The sequence below is a fragment of the Pyxicephalus adspersus genome, chromosome 1 (genome assembly GCF_032062135.1).
Source record: "Pyxicephalus adspersus chromosome 1, UCB_Pads_2.0, whole genome shotgun sequence".
NCBI classification, from domain to species: domain Eukaryota; kingdom Metazoa; phylum Chordata; class Amphibia; order Anura; family Pyxicephalidae; genus Pyxicephalus; species Pyxicephalus adspersus.
In genome coordinates this window covers 67,236,710-67,256,071 of record NC_092858.1, presented here as the reverse complement: position 1 = coordinate 67,256,071, position 19,362 = coordinate 67,236,710, and the positions used below count along the sequence as shown (strand labels likewise).

The 19,362-nt window shown below is 35.2% G+C and overlaps 1 protein-coding gene across 1 annotated transcript in view; it reads right to left on the bottom strand.

The window, feature by feature from the left end:
• OCA2 (OCA2 melanosomal transmembrane protein) overlaps positions 1-19,068 on the bottom strand; it is a gene marked incomplete in the record, with an annotated part of 91,987 nt that extends 72,919 nt beyond the window's left edge. Inside the window, 3 exon segments of the mRNA XM_072412868.1 lie at positions 5,702-5,797; positions 12,970-13,250; positions 18,869-19,068. Of these exon segments, the coding sequence (XP_072268969.1) occupies positions 5,702-5,797; positions 12,970-13,250; positions 18,869-18,880 (389 nt within the window).
• Positions 19,069-19,362: the final 294 nt, after the last annotated feature.

Here is a 19,362-nt window from a genome sequence, read left to right as displayed (position 1 = left end):
GGGCATTCCTCCTTTCACACTGCAAAATGAGAACAAACTGCCGAGCATTATGCAGGGATCACTGTTATGAAGATAGATCTGTTGTGTTAAGAGCACATGTATGGAAAAGCTGTTTTCTGTCCAAGATACATCACAAGTTTATTTCACATTTTCTTTTTAAGTTTTGTGTGAATTAATTTGTCTTTAGAAAACAAATACTGTAAGAAAGGAAAATTAATAAACATATCGCAGAGAGGATACAGTAATAAACAGTTCAAATTTGTTCCTAGTAAAATTGTAAGGAATAACTACATTTTATGCAAGACCCAACAATGAAGTGATTATTAATAATATCAATATGAACATAAACAGGATTCAGATAGCGCCAATATTTTACGCAGCACTGTGCATTAAATAGGGGATGCAAATTACAGACCGTGACAAAAGAAGAGGAGAGGACCCTGCCCCGAAGAGCTTACAATCTAGAAGGTGGGGGAAAGTCTCACACAATAGGAGGGGAGATAGGTTTTTAGCGCTCTTTTAAATAAGCAGAAAGTAGGAGCAAGCTGAATAGGACGAGGAAGACCATTCCAGAGAGTCGGGGCAGTTCTAGAGAAGTCTTGGAGCGTGTGTGTGATGAGGTTATGAGTGAGGAAGTCATTAGTAGGTCAGGAGGAAGGAAGAAAGCAGTTAAGGCAGTATTTATCTAACAGGTCAGAAAAGTAAGTGGGACAAGAACTGTGGAGGGATTTGAAGACAAAGCACAGGAGCTTTAATTGGATACTGAGATGTAATGGAAGCCAACGAAGAGAACTACAAAGAGATGCGGCAAAGGAGGAGTGGTGGGAAAGATGGATAAGTCTGGCTGCAGTTTTTTTTGCTCCCCTCCCTTTCTGTCTGATAAAATATATATATATATATATATATATATATATATATATATATATATATATATATATATATATATTATATATATATATATATATATATATATATATATATATATATATATATCCCTGCGTTTTCCCAAGTACTCTTTGGGCTATTTTACACTGGCAGTGAGGTTGTGCTGCATTAACTGCAGTACTAGTACCGTTCACTGCTGCCGTCACATGCAAAAGCTAGTACTTTTGTGCCAGCCACAGTGAGCTGCAAGAAATCTCACATTAAAGTGTCAGTTGTGATCTCATTGTGAGCTACAGAACAATTACTTTCTAGGTTAGGGAAAAGAAGAGAGATTCAGTAGTTTACCAGAAAGACAGCTGGACAGGGTTGACATTATTCCAGTGAACAACAGGAAATTTGGAGAAAATAGATATTAGTTGGGATTCAAGGTAAACATATATTTGACCAGAATATAAGTTATTTGGTTATACTGCTGTGAAGGGACAGGAGAGCTTAGTATTTTACTTGAAGGATATTTGGTACTTCAAACAATATCAGTATTTGGCACTACAAACAGGTTCCGCCTGAGGTGGGGGGGAGGGGACTGTAGTGTTTATGTGTGGAGCTGCATTGTAAAACATTATTCGTTATCATCATTAGTCATTAGAGATCAGTATAGAAAAATCTGACCAGGTAAAAATCGATAAGTGACTTTGGAAGATACTTGACTTTATTTTTGCTGGAAATGTCTGTGGACCTTATGGAACCATGTCCCAAAAAGAAAGAATAAAAAATAAAAGCCATGCAGCCTGATGAACCTTTTCAGCATCCCCAGCACATACAGCGCTATTAGACTTTATAACAGTCTGCAGTTGCCTGTTGTAGCCTTAAGCTTAATGAATTGTGATGGTGTGCTTTTCATTGAGTTTACTGTTGCTGATTCTACCTGTTTCCAGGCCCTGCGATTGTTTGCTGCCTGGACCGACCTTTGCCTGTGACCACCAACTCTGTTTTGTCCTATTTCTTGGATACCTTGTTTGGTGGGCAGATTACCTGTGTATGACCACTGGCTCTGTTTTCTGGACTTGCCTCTGCTAGACTCTCCAGAATTGTGTTATCTGTGGGCCCCTGGGCCTCAGTCAGTCCCTCCCCAGATGCCAATTTTTTGCAAACACAGGCACAACTAACCTTCTAAAGATGAGCCCAGGCTTGCTATAGGTAAAGATTGCAGAGCTAGTTTGGGGGACTGGTGTCTGGTGAGTGATGGCATTGGACCTTACAGACGTTTTTAACTTTTAATATTGCACTGATTATCGTGCATTTATGATAACCAGAACACAAATTTCTGCATACAGTGTATAACATAGGGATTTTCGTTTTGGTTTTTTTTTCAATGTTAAATAGTTTGTGGGCATTGAAGTGGGTCCATTCTGACATCCCTATGTACAGAAGTAGATGCAGCATTGACCCAAAATGACATGTGTGAAAAAGGGGAACCTCTAGCTTTGGGGTTTAAGGCTCCTTGAAACTGGTGAAAATATAGTGGATATTCACCTGGTTTTAGTGTTATATGCTTCATTCCAATTATTTTGCAAAATAGGTTTAGTTTAGTATTAGAAATACTTATTTTTGAAAAAGTGCACCTGAAGTGTGTGTTCATTTAAACATATGATAAAAAAAACAACTTGGTCTCTTGTATGCACAATGATAAAACTAAATAGTTTTTTCTAATACTAGGGAGATAAAAAAAAAGGATTGTGAATCACACAGAAATACAATTCATCAAAACACAAAAAGCCCACTTTAACACAGGCAGTTGAATTGAAACTTTTCATACTAAGCAAAAAAACACTATGTAAAAGTAAACTTATAATTTGTGACCAAGTTGTGTTGTGTTAGAGTACAGTATGTTCACAGCATTACTTTTCACAAAGAAGTGGACAAGAAGTTCTCTATAAAAACAGAATTAAAGTCTAGTTTAAAAAAAAAAAAATGCTGACTAGTTTTTTTATGGCAGTGGATTTCTAAGTTGCGAGTTCCCCATCAGCCAAGAAATCTACTGATTGACCATGCATTTCCCCAAAGCAACAATATGTTTCCCCAACACAATGTTCTGTCAGTATTGTAATAAATAAACTGCCTTAAAGGCATACCCCCAAAAATTGCATTTCCTGCAGAATTCTGCCACTGTGCCTATTTAGTTAGGTAGAGGCCCTGGCTAGGATGGTTTTGTTGCCAAATATCTGATGGTGCTGGACAAACATACATTGAAGATCACCCGGAGAAGATAAATATTTTACTAGGCTGGATGGTGGGGGAATTAACAAGGACCAAAATTATAAAACATATATTCTGGAAAGTAGCAGCCTAAATTAGGATACATTTTAAAATAGAGGTATAACAAAATTCAGTCTTTAATTAATCATGCAAAAAATCATGTTTCCATGTAAAGCAGAAATGAAAAAAGTTCTGAATTACCGTACAATTCCTATCCATCAGCTTTGAGTACCTTCATTCCTAATCATTTTTCTCTTCATTAAAAAGTAATCAGCCCAAAGAAAATATGTTTCTGTTGGTATTTGTATAGCAAATATAAATTATATAAAAAATATTTCAAATATTAAAGTAAAGTGTTCTGCTTTAATGCTGTTCCTGTGTGGTTTTGGCATTCTTCTTGAGGTCATTGTCGTACATGTTTTAGTGACTATGGTTTCCTTTTTAACAATCGAACTAGTACCGCACCTGACCACTATTTGTTGTTTCTCAGCTGTTAAAGTGGGGCTAAACCCTTACCCTTAAAAATTGCAATAGGGCAGATTCCTTAAAATAACCCTACCTGCCTAATCCCACTCATTTGTTCCAACACAGGCACCTCCATCTTTTTTTGTTTTTATGGTTAAATCTTTGACCACCTTGATTGGCCGGGATTACCTTAACTTCCACATATTTGCAAAGACATTCCTTAAGCCCTGTCAGCCCAGGGGAATACCAGGATATCAACAAAGACCTGATGCAGTAGCTTCAGTTTTTGTTTTCCTGAAATCCCATATCAGTTTTAGTTTTCCTGAAATCCCATGCATCAGTTTTATTACCTGTTGATTCTGTCAGTAGACCTATTATTTTTACCTTCCTTTTATAGGCCAAGCTGTCTAGCAAAAGTTGCATTTATAGACGGGTATAGACAAACCAAATAACACTAATTAGTTTTACCTGCAAGAAAGATTTACACTGCCATGTCAGATAGCAAAGCCATTTAGAAACATGAATATTCTTCTGCTGCAGTTATTATAACTATTAGATCTCCTTCCTGCCCAGTCCTAGTGATTGGCCCATAAATGAAAAACAGCAGAATGATGAGCACATATCTTTCTGGCTCTACTCTTTCCCTCATCACAATGTTCATTGCGAACACATGAGTACTGCAGCTAAATGGAATGGTTACTTGTACTGCCCCTTACTCCAGTAATCTAAATTTTGATTTGAACACAATTTATTGAAAAAGAGAGCTATTGAATACTATTCAGACAATTACACTAGTGGCTTTTAAAAATATTGATTATAAGCATTTTTGTTACCTGCGTTGAATTTAGCTTAAAAAAATATATTCTTTATGGAATCCTTAGGTCTATATATCTGTTGTTGGATTGCAAATCTCATTCTCCTTGTTGATTCATTCATTCATTTTATGGAAAAAACAAAAGGAAAGGGGTAATAACGAAAAAAAGTCCGGTAAAACAACTAATACTCTAAGGTGACATACACAGAACCAAGAACTGTGGTATGGAAATCTAGAAGATGGAGGAACTAGGAGTGAAGCTTGTCATAGTCTGCATAAAACTGAAAGATTTGTGCATGGAATTTCCCATTCAAGAATTCATGGCAATTTAACGGGACTACTGGCAACCGCTTAAATTGTTTTTCTTTGCAGGCATTCAGTTCTGACCATTTCACCCTGAAGTCAAACGCTGTACAGAAATGTCAACTTGAGAACACAAATCTCAACTCTACCTATTAAAATACATTGCTCTGTGTCTAAATTTAAGACTTCTACCCTTACGAGAGCCTGTAATACTACACTGTTCCATTGCCAATAGGAGCAACTTTAAATCATCACTGCTTCGCCCCATCTCTTTTAGACAGGAGCTAATACAGACATTCCCACTGCCCAGGCTATTTTAAATGCTAGCTGCAATATATACAGAAGAATTTCTTATAGCCAGTAACAGTTTAGAATTCAATTTAGTATTTTTAGCACAAATACTGTATATAAACGTTTTCTCTTACAATCCTATATATATCCATACACACACAAATACACCATATATGAATATAAAACAATCCAGGAAAGGAAAAAAAAAATATCATACACTATGATATAAGTCAGCCATAGCTAGTACACATATCTAAGAATCTAAAAGATAGAGTTACCAGTTTTGAACACAACCAAGTTAAACCATTTTAAGACATAAAAAGGTCCAATAGCAAAGACCACATTACTGAATCTCTGTGGCAAGGGTAACCATATGAAAAAATGTGTTGATGTCATACAGAGTGGGTACCATGCAAGTCCTTGAAAGTACTGAAAAATGTAGAAGAAAAATCAGTCCATAAACTGTAGTGGGGTTGGTTCCCCCATCAGCAATATGTAAATGCCATTTCTTTCATAGAATCCCTGCAAGATTTGTATACATGTATCCCCACTGTAAATTTTTCCTAACTTCTTATTTGTTAAAAAACTTTGTCAGGACAAGTATTGAGGGTAAATCCCTATTTTATTTAACAGCTTTTTCTTGAACAAAAACTGTAAGAAGTTAGATAAACTGTATTGCAAACATACCTTTTATTTTCAGAGGAAAACTTTAACAATGGAGTTTTCTCAGTATAAACACAATCTTTCATCTCGTTGAATACCTTGGTCAGTTTAAAGGGATACCTGCAATAAAACAAATTATGTTACAACTGTAATTATAGTGTACTGGTACATGTAAAACTGTTTAGCATATATTTTTATGCAACTCCAACTTTACCAATCCTTTCCATCTCTCCTGGTCTTTTATGGTACAATTTATCTGGACACAGTTTCTTTGATTTATTTGATTGTTTGGTATACTTTTACCACCCTTAGTCACCCTCTTTGTGGCCCAGGTGAATTTAAGATTATATCACAAGTGATGTATATTTTTCCTCAATTTGGGTAATTGAATACCTAATTCTATAAGGAAGACCTATTTTTGATATTTTATCAACTTTGCACTACAACTTTTTTAATTTTGGTTCTGTACATTACCCCAATTCATTTTAAATGAAACAATTCAGATGAAGTTGAACTGCGGACTTTCAGCTTTAATTCAGTGGGTTAAACAAAAAGATTGCATAAATATGTGAGGAACTAAAGCCTTTTTTTATTTTTACACAATCACTTCATTTCAGGGGCTCAAAAGTAATTGGACAAATAACTCAAAGGCTATTTCATGGGCTTTTGTGGGCAATTCCTTTGTTATGTCATTATCAACTAAGCATATAAAGGGGGGGGAGGGGGTTGCTTGTATGTGGAAGATTTTGCTGTGAACAGACAACATGCCGTCAAAGGAGCTCTCCATGCAGGTGAAACAAGCCATCCATAAGTTGCAAAACCAGAAAAAAACCTGAGAAATTGCTACAATATTAGTGGCAAAATCTACAGTTTGGTACATCTTGAGAAAGAAACAAAGCACTGGTAAACTCCGCAATGCCAAAAGACCTGGACCTTTAGTTCCTCACATTTTTATGCAATCTTTTTGTTTAACCCACTGAATGAAAGCAGTTCACTTCTCTTTCATGTAGTACATGCAGTCGGATAAAAAAAAGGAAAGGTTGGAGCTTTTGTATGTGCAATTAATTAGTTTATGTTTGATGAGCATAACCCCCCGAATTTGGCTTGATATTGGTACCCCTTAACTTATCGCACCCAATATAAGTAATACAGCAGGAAACCAAAGAAATCTTAAAGGGAAATTATGGAGGCTGCTATTACGTAACTTTTTTTTGCAATGTTACTTCCCTGGCTGTCACAATGATGCTTTAGGACCACATTATGACCTAGACTGCAGACCCTTTTCCTGCATTACAACAGCTACAAATCTTTATAAAACAGAAGAAGATAAATAAAGCATCTGGTTTAATAAAATAAATCAACAATTTAGTTAGAACAAAACGTACTGCTGCCTGTACACACAGATGTTTTGAAATTACAACTCAGAACAAAGGCCAATTACACATTGTAAACCTAAAGCTTGTGATTTGCAAAAATTAATGTGCAATTTAATTGCTTTTCAAATGAACATTTTATATCTAAAACAAAAAATGATTTAGGCACATATAAAGAAGTGCCGCACAGAGATTTGTGTTAATTTCATGTTACCACTTGTAAGCAGTATTTCAATACTTCAGAAAACTACATGGTGTAAAACAAACCAGAGAACCAAAATACAACAAAGTCATAAAAGTCAATAAAAACACCAATAAAATGCAGCATCAGTATAAAAAAAAATTAATATAATTTTTTCTAAATAAATATGTTACTTTCCCAAAGTAGACAAAGTGAAAACAGCATCTCCCAACCCAAAAATACTCATTTTTACACACAATTTTCTTCCCCTTTTGCCTGTGAGCACAAGTATAAGTTCTGTATTAATGTCAAAAAAAAAAAAGATAATTGACCTTCTTCCCTCCTTTACATTATATTCGTTCCCGGCCCATTGGCTACTTATATTTGAGCATTGCCACCCAGGAGTAAGGGGAGATGGTCTCATGATCCCCCATGCACAAAAACATTAGATAATGTTCCCACAGACAAATAAGGCAAGTATCAGGTGCCCTAAAAGGAGCACTTTGCCTGAATTAGGTGACAGATACCATCTTAAAATTGTTCTTTAGGGAAATGTGGCTCATCAGGGTGAGTGTGGTTAAAGATCAGCTTTGATAAATTATAAAGTTTACGGACTAACTAGCTAAAACTTGCTGTTTTAGGATGCTGCACCTTTATAAATTTGTAAATGAACAGGATTATCTGGAAGCTTCACCTCTATTAGTTTGTCTATCAAAAGGTCTTCCTGAAGATACAGAAGGATAAGGATTTATTTTTATCAGCTGAATAAAACATGTTTAGCCCTTGCTCAACTGGAAATACATATATACATCCCATCCAAAAAATAACCATGATTTCATACCAGCCAAAATATTGCAGTTATTTTTAGTTTCTTTTTAGAAAACCCATCCAGATTGACTACTCATCCTTATACAACTTCTACATTTCCATTTGTCCAAAAGTGGTCAAATTTCATGTCACAGCTGCTGTAATAACAAGAAGCAGCATGTACACCCATTTGCGGTTTTGCCCCAGGAGACAACACATCTACAAACACTATACAGAGTAATCTTCAAAGAAAATAAGTAATGCTAAACAATGTTAGGCTCCACTTTTATAACTGGCACAAAAATGAGTTATGCTAGTTGACACAGGTGAGACAATTTAGCTGAAGCCTGTAAACTATTTTCAGAAAATTGCCAACTGAAGAGTGCGCTTTTACGCAGCATGTGATTAGGCAGTAACCTTTACAGGAATTCTATGACACAAATAGTCACATATCCCAGCTGACAACAAATCTTTTTATAGCAAGATTTTTTTTTTTTGTCAATTTTGAAAGCCTTTTTGTAGTCTTAACCATTAAGCTATGTAGTCAGAGTCCAGAAACCGGTGCAGAATGAACAACGTAACACTCACTGTAATATAGAACCAGTACAAAATCCAAACACTGGCAAAGGCATGGTGTTTGCAATGTAAAATCTCAAATATTTGTACAAATATTAGTACAAAATTAATCTACCCCATAATCCTATGGTTAGTGACAGCAACTGAAAAAGTCTGAAAGTTTGCTTTTGTATTTGTGGTATATATATATATATATATATATATATATATATATATGGTAAAGTATATATAAAAAAGTATATATAAAAAAAATATCTTATTTTATTTCATTACAGCCTTCTTTCGTAGTAGAATAAGAATAATGTACAGTTACAATAATTCATACATTTTATGGACCTCATTAAAAACAATACCTTGTACAGACAACAATTTGGACAAGGGTGCAGTTCATCACTTGACAGTTATTTACAATTTTGAGCACTAAAATTTGATCCTTATCTATTTTAAAGACATATTTTTGGAGATGAATGTTATATTCAACCAATTTAAACAAAAATACTCCCTCTGTTCTCTTATATACATCAGAGTCAAACTCTGTTTAAGAGTTTGGTCTTTATATCAAAGGCTGCCTAATTATTACTACATTACAAACTAAACAGAAATCAGAATGATTTTTGTTTTCCCAAAGATAAAACACATCTCATTTCCAGATACCAAACAGAACCTTATAATTAAACAAATGCAGTCACTGTATACCAATCACTTCTGTTTTCATGGGATGGTCTGTGTCCTCCTGATCTTTAAAGAAGAGGGCTGATTGAGGTAAGATGGGGTATTGGTGGCTGTGTGTGTGGGAGGTGGGGCTTCAAACCTTAACCATTTATTTTTATATTGCAAAGTGTTTTTTAATATAGGTTTACGGTCAACTTCTGTTTTTTTGTTTAGTTTTTAGGCTGTGGCCCTAACTGAACTCTGAAAACAACAAGTTAGGTAATCCTAGCCAATGGAAAGTCCAACAAAAAGATTCATAAGGCTCTAACCCTATTCCACCTTTTATTTTAAAATCTATGCGGGGGGGAAGGAAGGGCCAATAGTGAGACAAAAATGAGTACTAGTAATGCACTAGTTATTCCAACCTGACTTGAATCCAGTTGGATTTGCTGGGTTTTTTTTTTTGTTTTTAATGAGCAGTACTATACCAGTCAATGACAAGTGTAGTACGGCTCAAGCCAATCCAAGCATTGGATGATGACAGCTTTCACAGTTCTACTGGATTGGCTGACCCCTACCATATATGTTAAAAACAGATATAGTTGGACTCCCAATTTGGCTGCTGGACAATGAAAGCCATCATCTGACTGACCTTTAAACTTGTCCTTGACCAGTACAGTAAGGTTGGAGCAGATTGTTCAAATTCCACGCTTTGATCCAAGTCGGAAAGTGATTCAATCTGACCACCACGAAGGACTACAATAAACTACTGCACAATAAAAACACAAATCAAAATGGACCTATACAGAGAGACTCTGAAAGTTGCCATCGCTGAATCATTGTAAAATATGAGGTTTCTGTAGTTTCATCTAAAACAAGCATGTAGATATCTGTGTGACAATTAGTTGAATATGTGAATTGTATACTCATTTTGGGTCAGGGATTTAAAAAAATAATGCAGAGGATTAGAACACCAACCAAGCAAGTATTTTTTCTGAAGCACATTAGCTATGGTAACTTTCATAAGGTGAACTGATTACTAAGAAATTAACAGATGAATACTGAAAATAGACAAAATGCATAAAAGCTGGACGTTAGGGGGCCTTTCTTACAAAGCATTATTGATCTAGCACTCAAAAGCACAATTTGAACTTAGGTCCATTAAATACAACCTAGATCTGCTTATGCTGAAAGGTAGAGGTTAATTCTTAAAAACCTTATCACAGCAGTTCTACTGGCATATTTTCTTGGCATTGGGGCAGAATACATTTTAAAACATTAACACAGATGCTACTGCTGCTAGCACCTCACAAAGTAGCATTGCTTGCAGTAGTGACAATGATCCTTCAGTGTCTAACTGATCTACAAATTACTCTCAAAGACTTAGAAGACTCCTTTCATTCTTGGCACTGGCTCAGACTGATCCAACATGAATAATTCATGTTTCACCTCGGTAGAAAAATGCATTTAATCTATTTCTTGTTCCGAGAAAATATCCTGATTGTAACTGACCTCTCCTCACACAATGTATGGAATCTATTGATGTAATATCACTTTAGCACAAAAATTAAAGAGGAAAAGAAAGAAAAGAAAACTTCAGCAATTCTAAGTTTTTTTTATCAGTATACAAGAAAAAAAATGAGTCAGCATTTATTTGTCCAGTTTTTCATTGTTAATAAGTGGGATAGATTTTATTAATCAATATGGGTCACTTAAAGATAAGTAAAATCAGATAATTGTTCAAAAGACAAGTGTTGGCTATAGAGTGTTAACATTTGTTTCAAATGATCATTGGAAACAAACATTACCGAAATGTAAAAGACATAAGGTGTAGGAACAGGAAAAGACATAAATATGAATGCATGGGTATTTTTTGGAGGGTGGGGGGGACTTGAAATTAGTGGGAAAGGCATAACCCCCTTACTAAGTTTCTATTGCAGTTTGTTCCCTGCTTAGGAAATTCCCCCTAGGACAGAGACAGAACTCGAGGGGGGGGGGGTCTAAATTTATGGCAGCGGAACAAGAGATGAGGGGAAATATTTCAATGGGGACAAATGTTCTAGTAAAAAATGTTTTGGATGGAACACCCCATACACACACACTTTTCATTACATATCCCAGACGAAAAATAAGGAAAATCGTCCCAGCAGTAAAAATACAATAAGCATTAAAGTTGGAAATGGAATTCTATTTTTTTGATTGTATGATCAGGCAGGTCAATATTGCAGGAAGGAGGGACAAACGATGTTCCTTCTGCAATAATCCATCTTACTTGCCTGATAGCTCCGGGTTTCTAAAATCAAAGCTGAGCATGCAGCATGTGCTGGGATGAATGAGCATGAACGGGATTTACATTATCCCGGCACAGTCAATCAAGATGGCCAAGAGAAAGAAGATGGTAGCTGAAGGGTTCTCTAGGACTGTATAAGCTAATTAATGTTAAGCTTGTAGTATATACTAGTTGTATTTCTATTTGTGTCTACTATGTAACCAGATGACGAAAGCTTTTTGAAGTACAATGTATGCCTTGCAATGTATCAAGTGACACTATATATGGCTAAAACGTAAATAGCTGTACGTAAATAACATAACTCAATGTGTATAAAAAGACCACCTCGACAAGTAAAGATCAGAAACTATTCCTAAGACCATACTGTGTGCGTGTGTGTTATTGGGATATCTCTCCAGACGTCTGTCTCTCTGGTGCAGGAGAAGTCACAGTGCATTTGAGGAACTAGAAGTAGAAGCAGATCCTTTCAGTAGCGACCGGCGCTGGAATGCAGACAGGTGAGGTTCACAGATTTAGTCCTGCTTTAACTCGAGAGGAGTTTCACCATTCCCTACCCTATCCCAAACTATAATGAAAATGTTTGCTTTACATAACACTTTAAAAAGCAAAGCCAGAAGCAAAAATATTACATGTAAAAAACTATTAGCAGCACTGTTGGCTCAGGGGCTAGCATTCTTGTTGTTGCCGCACAAGGGACGCAGGTTCGAATCAAGACACTATCTCCATGAAGTTTGAATGTTCTCCTCTGTATTTGCATGGGTTTCCTCCAGACACTCCACTTTCTTTTCACATCCCAAAAATCTTGCAGCTAGGATATCTGCTTCCCTTAAAATAACGGGCCTTAGACTGTGGTAATAGATTGTGACATGACTATGTACTTTGTAAAGTGCTGCAAAATATGTTGGCACTATATAAATACAAGAACACAACAAAACAATAGCATTGCCGGAGTGACAAGGAAGCTTGCAATTATCATACTATGGACAAGAAGGATTTTGTGAGGCATGCAGGCCTAGTATGCTCAGTAGACATGCACATCATGGCTGAAGTTCCTGGAGACCACATAATGCCCAAGCAGTTTAATTCTGCTTACATAACGACAGATACGCCCTCATCGATCTTAAGTTTCATTAAAAGCTAAATATAAAGAATCTTCTTCTGCAATGGTTGAAAAAACAACATGTTTGAAATATAATGCTGATATGCATTTGTTTGTGGGGCTGGAAACTGTAAATGACGGACATAACATATGCACGATTATGCAAACCGATGTATCATGCAAAATATGTACTGTAGAAGCTAAATTAAAGAGACTTCTGACTGTGAAGTAGTTATTGTTCTGTTAAGAGTGTAGATTTTTGTCCCCACCAACACGACACATAGGGTTCCAGAAGAAGATGCCAAAAAGACTTACCTTCCTTGTACAGGAGTAGGGCAATAATCTTCCCCAAGGGCTACACAACACTCTTGCCCATTCTGGTAAGACTTTTCCCAGTTTCCCCTAGCATCTGCAGACTTTTGAAAGCTGTCCAGAAGTATAACCTCATTGTGATCAAGGGTCACTGCATCGGTGCCCACACATCCATCCAAGGCAGGGTGATGCTGAGCACTGGTCTGAATCCTCTCGATTTTACTTACACGTGGATCATTATTGTTTTCCAGGTACATTTTACTATTTGGAAGAAATCTTCTTAACTGTAGGAAAAAAATCAGAAATATAAGTATACAATAAAAAGATCTGGCTAGCATAACATAACCTACAGAATTAGCTAGTGCATCTCACTCCATTCATAAAACACATGAAAGCAGATAAACGGTACCCATAAATATTAAGTGCCTATTTATGACCAGTACACAAAAGTTTAGAATTGCGAAAGATAAAAGATTAACACACAACAATACACATCTGGAGAAAAACACTCTGTTAGGACATTCTTGCAAAAGCAGCAGTACTACTGTTGTACTAATATACCTTTTCATCAGCAGTTAAACAATCATTTATGCCTATTTTAAAATCGATCAGATGTCCCTTCCTGAAAGTAAATTGGTAGCGTGTGTTGTTCGTTGCATTAGAGTAAAAGTTCAACAGTATGAGAAAAGGGAGTGGTAACTCCTTACAAAAAATAAAATAAAAAAGGTAAGTGGTTTTATTCTCACTTGGATTTTAAAGTTACAATAAAGCAGAACTCTAGCCAAGTACTGTAGTACATATCAACAATTTTCAGCAAAGGTTTGTCATTCTATATACAATATATAATATGCATAATATGGTGGATCATCATCTGTATTACTTCTTTATATTCTAGCACATTGTACTGTAAACTGTAAACCTCCCTACAATACCCAAACAGGTAGTAAGGTAATTTACTAAAAACTATTGTACTGTAGTGGATACAGTACGCTTTCTATTTTGAGATCTACTTCATATACCTAATAAACTGTTATCTTTTCTATACAAATAAAATAAAATTATGGTGAAAATGGTGGTCATACAAGGACAAAAGTAAAACGAATAAAATGACCAAAAAAAAGGCAACAGTCTGAAAAGGGCAGACATGATCAGTAGTCAATTCACTGTCATAAAGGCAGTTTGATAATGTGCACAAACAGGAGGAATGCAATATGATTGTTAAATGACAGAATTTGACATTGGGAAGGGAAAGGACTTTGTTTTGTATTATTAGAGAGATGATGGTGCTCTGCGTGCAGCCTGGAACTTGGACTCCAAGATCCAAAAACAAGCAGCAAGTCACCAGAACTCTTAAGTTTGGACAATTATTTATAAACATAACATCAAATAGATCTTAAAGCCATAATTTTGGAGCCAAACAGGGTCCACAAGATGATCATTGTTTGGCCTGAACATTGGTTTTTTAGACAATTTATAGGCTTTGTGTGACAATATGTGTTAAGTATAAAATTGTGTACAATGGAAATAGATTGCTAGCAACTAACAAACCAAACAAACCATTTAAACATGAGTACAGGTTTGAAATAACATTAGCCTCTCTGTACCATGTACCATGTAAACTGAATAAATAAGCTGTACCACCTTACAGCGAGGTCAAGCACATACAATTTGTGTTTGGATCTTATCCTCTGCTTTCCTCCTACAGTTGACTATCGTAAATTCGACCTTCAATAATCTGTTGCCTTCAGTTTTCAGGCATGAATTTCAGATCGCATTTTCAATACAGGGACTGCAGTACACTGTTTGGCCACTTATGTTTTGATGGTGCTGTTTTGTAGAAACAGCTGTTAGGTCTTGCTTGCTACACTAAATACACATTGAGACGTCCCTGCTGCCTGCTCTCTGGAACTGTACCAGGGTTCTGCGAGAGGAAAGCTGGCCTGTGTGTGGAGGGAACCATAACTTTCAAAAATCCTGAATTTTCGAAAATCTGACACTCCTTGGGTCCAGAGGTTGCCAGATTTTTGAATGTCAACTGTATCTTGTTTAAGCTGTAAATAAAGTTTTACCATTTTGCATTCTAATGGATTTTTAATTATTTTTAATTTTCTGCCAAGCAGCCAGCCAAATCCCTCTTCCCCTTAAAGCGGAACTAAACTAAAAATCAAAAATTACACTTCCTTTATGCCCGCACATGTCCTTCGATGGCATTGGTCCTTCCCACGATCCAGTCTTGCGTTGTCTTGGAATTCCTCTTCGTCCGGTGCTCAGGATGCAGCCAGTTTCCATTGTCTTCTTGTTATGTCACATTGCGCAGGTGTGAGATCAGGTTTTGTAGCCACTGTTAAGGGGTTTCCCCTTGGTGGAAAAAATGCAGAGCAGCCAGAGCCTCCTGGGGGGATGCATGACATCCTGAAGTATCCTGGGATGTCTGCTTTTACCTCCCTTCCCAATAAATTGGGGGGATTCATTGATTTGTTGTCTAATAAGAAGGTCTTTACAACAATCTTGACATTCTTTTTTGAATTATGTAAAACACATCACTCAACCTGAAACAGACTTTAGGTGCTGATCTATCTCTGGTTTACTCACTACCATTCCTAAAATATATATGAGTGCAAACGGAATTAAAGAGGACTTCTCATTTTTTACTTTATATAAAAAGACAACCCTTTTACACTAAGCAAAAAAAGTTTTTTTCCCCCAAAATACGTAAACAAATGCTTTAAGTGCTCTTTTCTTTATTTCAAACTCCAATTTACTCTTGCATGTGTACCTGGTTTGTAATAACGTGGAATAAAGAATAGCATGGTGCAGTCATCTACTCTTCCATACACCAATAAATTTAACATAGTTCCTATTTATTACAACGTTTATGAAATTTGTTTACTTACATATGGTGCCCTGACAGAATGCCTACATCTATCAACACTGCTGAACTGAACAGAAGAGTTAATTGAGTATTTTATTTTATGGCCTTCTTCTCTGCTTTAATTCTAAAAATAATGAACTTGCATAAATATACTTGTTTAGAAGCTCTGCCAGATGAAATCATAAAGCAATCAGATGAGGTGTCATGCAGTTCTCCATGAAAGCACTATTATGTTAAAAGGTAATGGAAACCATTTTACATTTTGTAAGTGAAAGAATAAAAGCTGTTCCATTTCACAGCAGAGCTACTTTGGAATGTAGGATGCACAATACACTTCACTTAAAAGTTACATTTCTGCTCTCTGGGTTTCTCCACTAAAAAAGCCACACAGCTAGGTGACAAACTTGAATCTACAAAAGCTACTTGGTATGAAAAACAAAGGAAATTTTGTATTCAGAAAGGGGAATGCAATTTCTGCACTTAGCAAAGCTATTTATAGTGCTAAATAATATTCAAAATTATTAAAAGTTTTAATACATTTTGATATGTATAAAAAGTTTGAAAAGTAAAAATGAAATAAAAAAAATGAAAAAATGAAGCCCCCCCCTTACCCAAATACAGGCACATATATAGTGTATTCATGCATGTTGGTCAACATGTTAGCTGTCATCTCACAGATTGGAATGCAAAGAAGGTTAATTCTAAGGTCATTGTTTACAATTAACACTAATCTTAAAAAATAGACAAGTAAATTGCTTCAAGCAATGTGCCTAATCCCCAAATAGCATATATATTCATATTATTTATTTTAAGAAGGTGGAATATTTAGAGGCCAAAAATATTTTTTAGCATATGATTAAGTTTGTACCATGACAGTTTATTATAAATAAATTTACAATAAAGACATTTAAAAACAGAAAATGAAAATGTATTATAAAAATTATGAAAATGTATTTATTATATGTACATTTATATATAATAAACTGTCATGGTACAAATGTAATCATATGGTAAATATTTTTGGCCTCTAAAAATCCTGTCTTTATCACAAAAATAATATGAATAAATATTACAATTAACGCTAAGTTAAATATGTAAAGTAAAGGATTTCTTAATGAAAATTTGAGTATCATACTTTTCGCTCTTTTACACATAGTTTTATGACATAGTGCACATAGTTTTATGACATAGTGCACATAGTTTTATGACATATATATATATATATATATATATATATATAACATCAAAAATGTTTTAAAGAATCATAAGACAATAGATAGTTCCAAATGCAAGTAAATTGTCCATCCAGGATTCTGTCAAAAAATCTTACTTAGGTTGACTATAATTAGGCAGGTCTCAAAGATCACCAAAGGATGTGTCTGTCCTGAGGGTACAAAGTGCTGGAACCTACTACTGCTTTCTCCCAATCTTATCTAAGTGAGTCAGTCCCTTATTAACAGAGACAGTGCTGTTACTTTTTCCATATTGTGACTATTATCCAAATGATGTTATCTCAATTAGTTCCATACACAGACATTTTTCCCCACTAACACTATTTTTTTTCTAGATTAGGACACCCCATATCAAGTAAAATCCTTTAAACTTGCAGATACTAGATAAGAAATATAAATGCATAATGATACCCACCTACAATAGACAGTAACAACATTCTTTTTATGTCTTATAATCTAAAATAAACGACACAGGCTTTTCACTTCAGTAGTTTCATGAGTTTTAATGTGGTCTGCCATATGAAAATCACTACAGCACATTAGAGTTATTTCTGCTGTAATAGAAATCCTTTAAATCATACCAAACCTGCTCATTGAAGCCTGTTAACACTGAATTACCTAATAGCCACCTGAAAGTTCTATAGAATCAAAGCGAGGACCCACAGAAAAATGTTACAGCATGTTTGTACCTCTACTGTCTATATTTATGTCATGTATTTTATCTACATTTCAGTTTGGATTATTGGCTACTTCTTTGGCTACTACCCCACAGTAAATGTTTTTGTTTCCCTTTATGTTCTCCATGTTGCCAGTAATTTGTATATTTATTTATAAAGACTGCAGTTGAACAAAGAAAGTAAAACTTATTGTAAATATCATGGTAGAACACTAATGTAAATGTTTTATCCTTGAATTAAGATTAGTAAAGATAAACCTAAAAAAATCACATCACACAAAGACTTTTATGTTTCTTTTTAAATTTAACTGCACATAAAATTTAAATATTTATTTTTCTGCCTGGTAAAAGCAGGATCTTGGGAACATCCTATAATCTATCAGAGCAGATATCATTTTAGTGTTTCTCTACTAAGAATTATTCAGTTGCAGAAAAGCAGCCATAATTTAAATTTGGAGCAGCGTTTCAGTTTTTTTTTTTTGCTTCTACTGAAGATTTTTTCTATCCTAAAGCAGACCTAAACTCTGAAAACAGAGTCACCAGAAGGTAGTACTAATTTACAAAAGAGGTCCAGGACTTTGCTGAAGGGTGGCTACACAGTGTAAGTATGTGTCCAAATTCCCAGGTATACTTGCTGATTAAGGCAGAAGATCATCACCACCAAGTTCAGTTCTAATTTGAAGGATATTCCTGCATTTACACCCAAATGCCTAGCTTGCCCACCTGGTATTCCATAGGAACCAGTGGTGATGTTTACTTCTACAAGAATATGTGATGCAGTATGCATACACACTGCATAACTGTTTTTCTGCATAGAACAAGTGCATTAAAAATTTTGGCAAACCCAAAATTCTAAAGGAATTTTTACCTTTATATAAACTGGTTGAAACTTTCTAAAAATTTACTTTTTTGATTGTTAAAAATACAGCAACGAAAAGCAGTGAAATGGCAAGAAAACTGTAAAGCAACAAATGTGTATCCAATACAGATAATGCATTTCTTTACATATTTCTTTGCATTTCTACACAGTGATATTTATTATTTCTGCTTTGGATTTCCCATATTGTTACATTACTGAAAAAAAATACATTCCATTGTCATTTTAAAGTTTGATTATCTTACCTCTATGTCCATTGTTTGTAATTTGTTATATTGATAAGAACTGCCCAGATATAAAACCGCTAGGCTGGAATGGTATAAAATTCATCTAGTATATGCACTTGTCTTTTTTTATTATTATTGAGCAGTAACTTTGCTTGTATTGTTATCAGAATTGTTCTTACTAAAGCAGCAGGGAGTGATGATGAACAGTTCCTGGAGGACTGAACTCCCTGATCATTCTGCAGGTAGTTCTTTGAATGGGACTTGATTTGTTCACCCCACCCTAGATTTCTACACCTGTCAACTAATTAAAAAGAAAGGTGAAAGGGATGAATTACTAACTAGATCAGCAAACTATGTTTTACTGATATGAAAGCAAACTGGCTAAAGCTGAAGCTGTGTATGCTAAATATACATGATTGGCCTTTGCCACTAAAACCCCTGTCTCTCTCATTCTTTCAAAATACTTGTACCTGAAAGGATTAAATTTAGTTTCATTATTACACAGAGGCTAA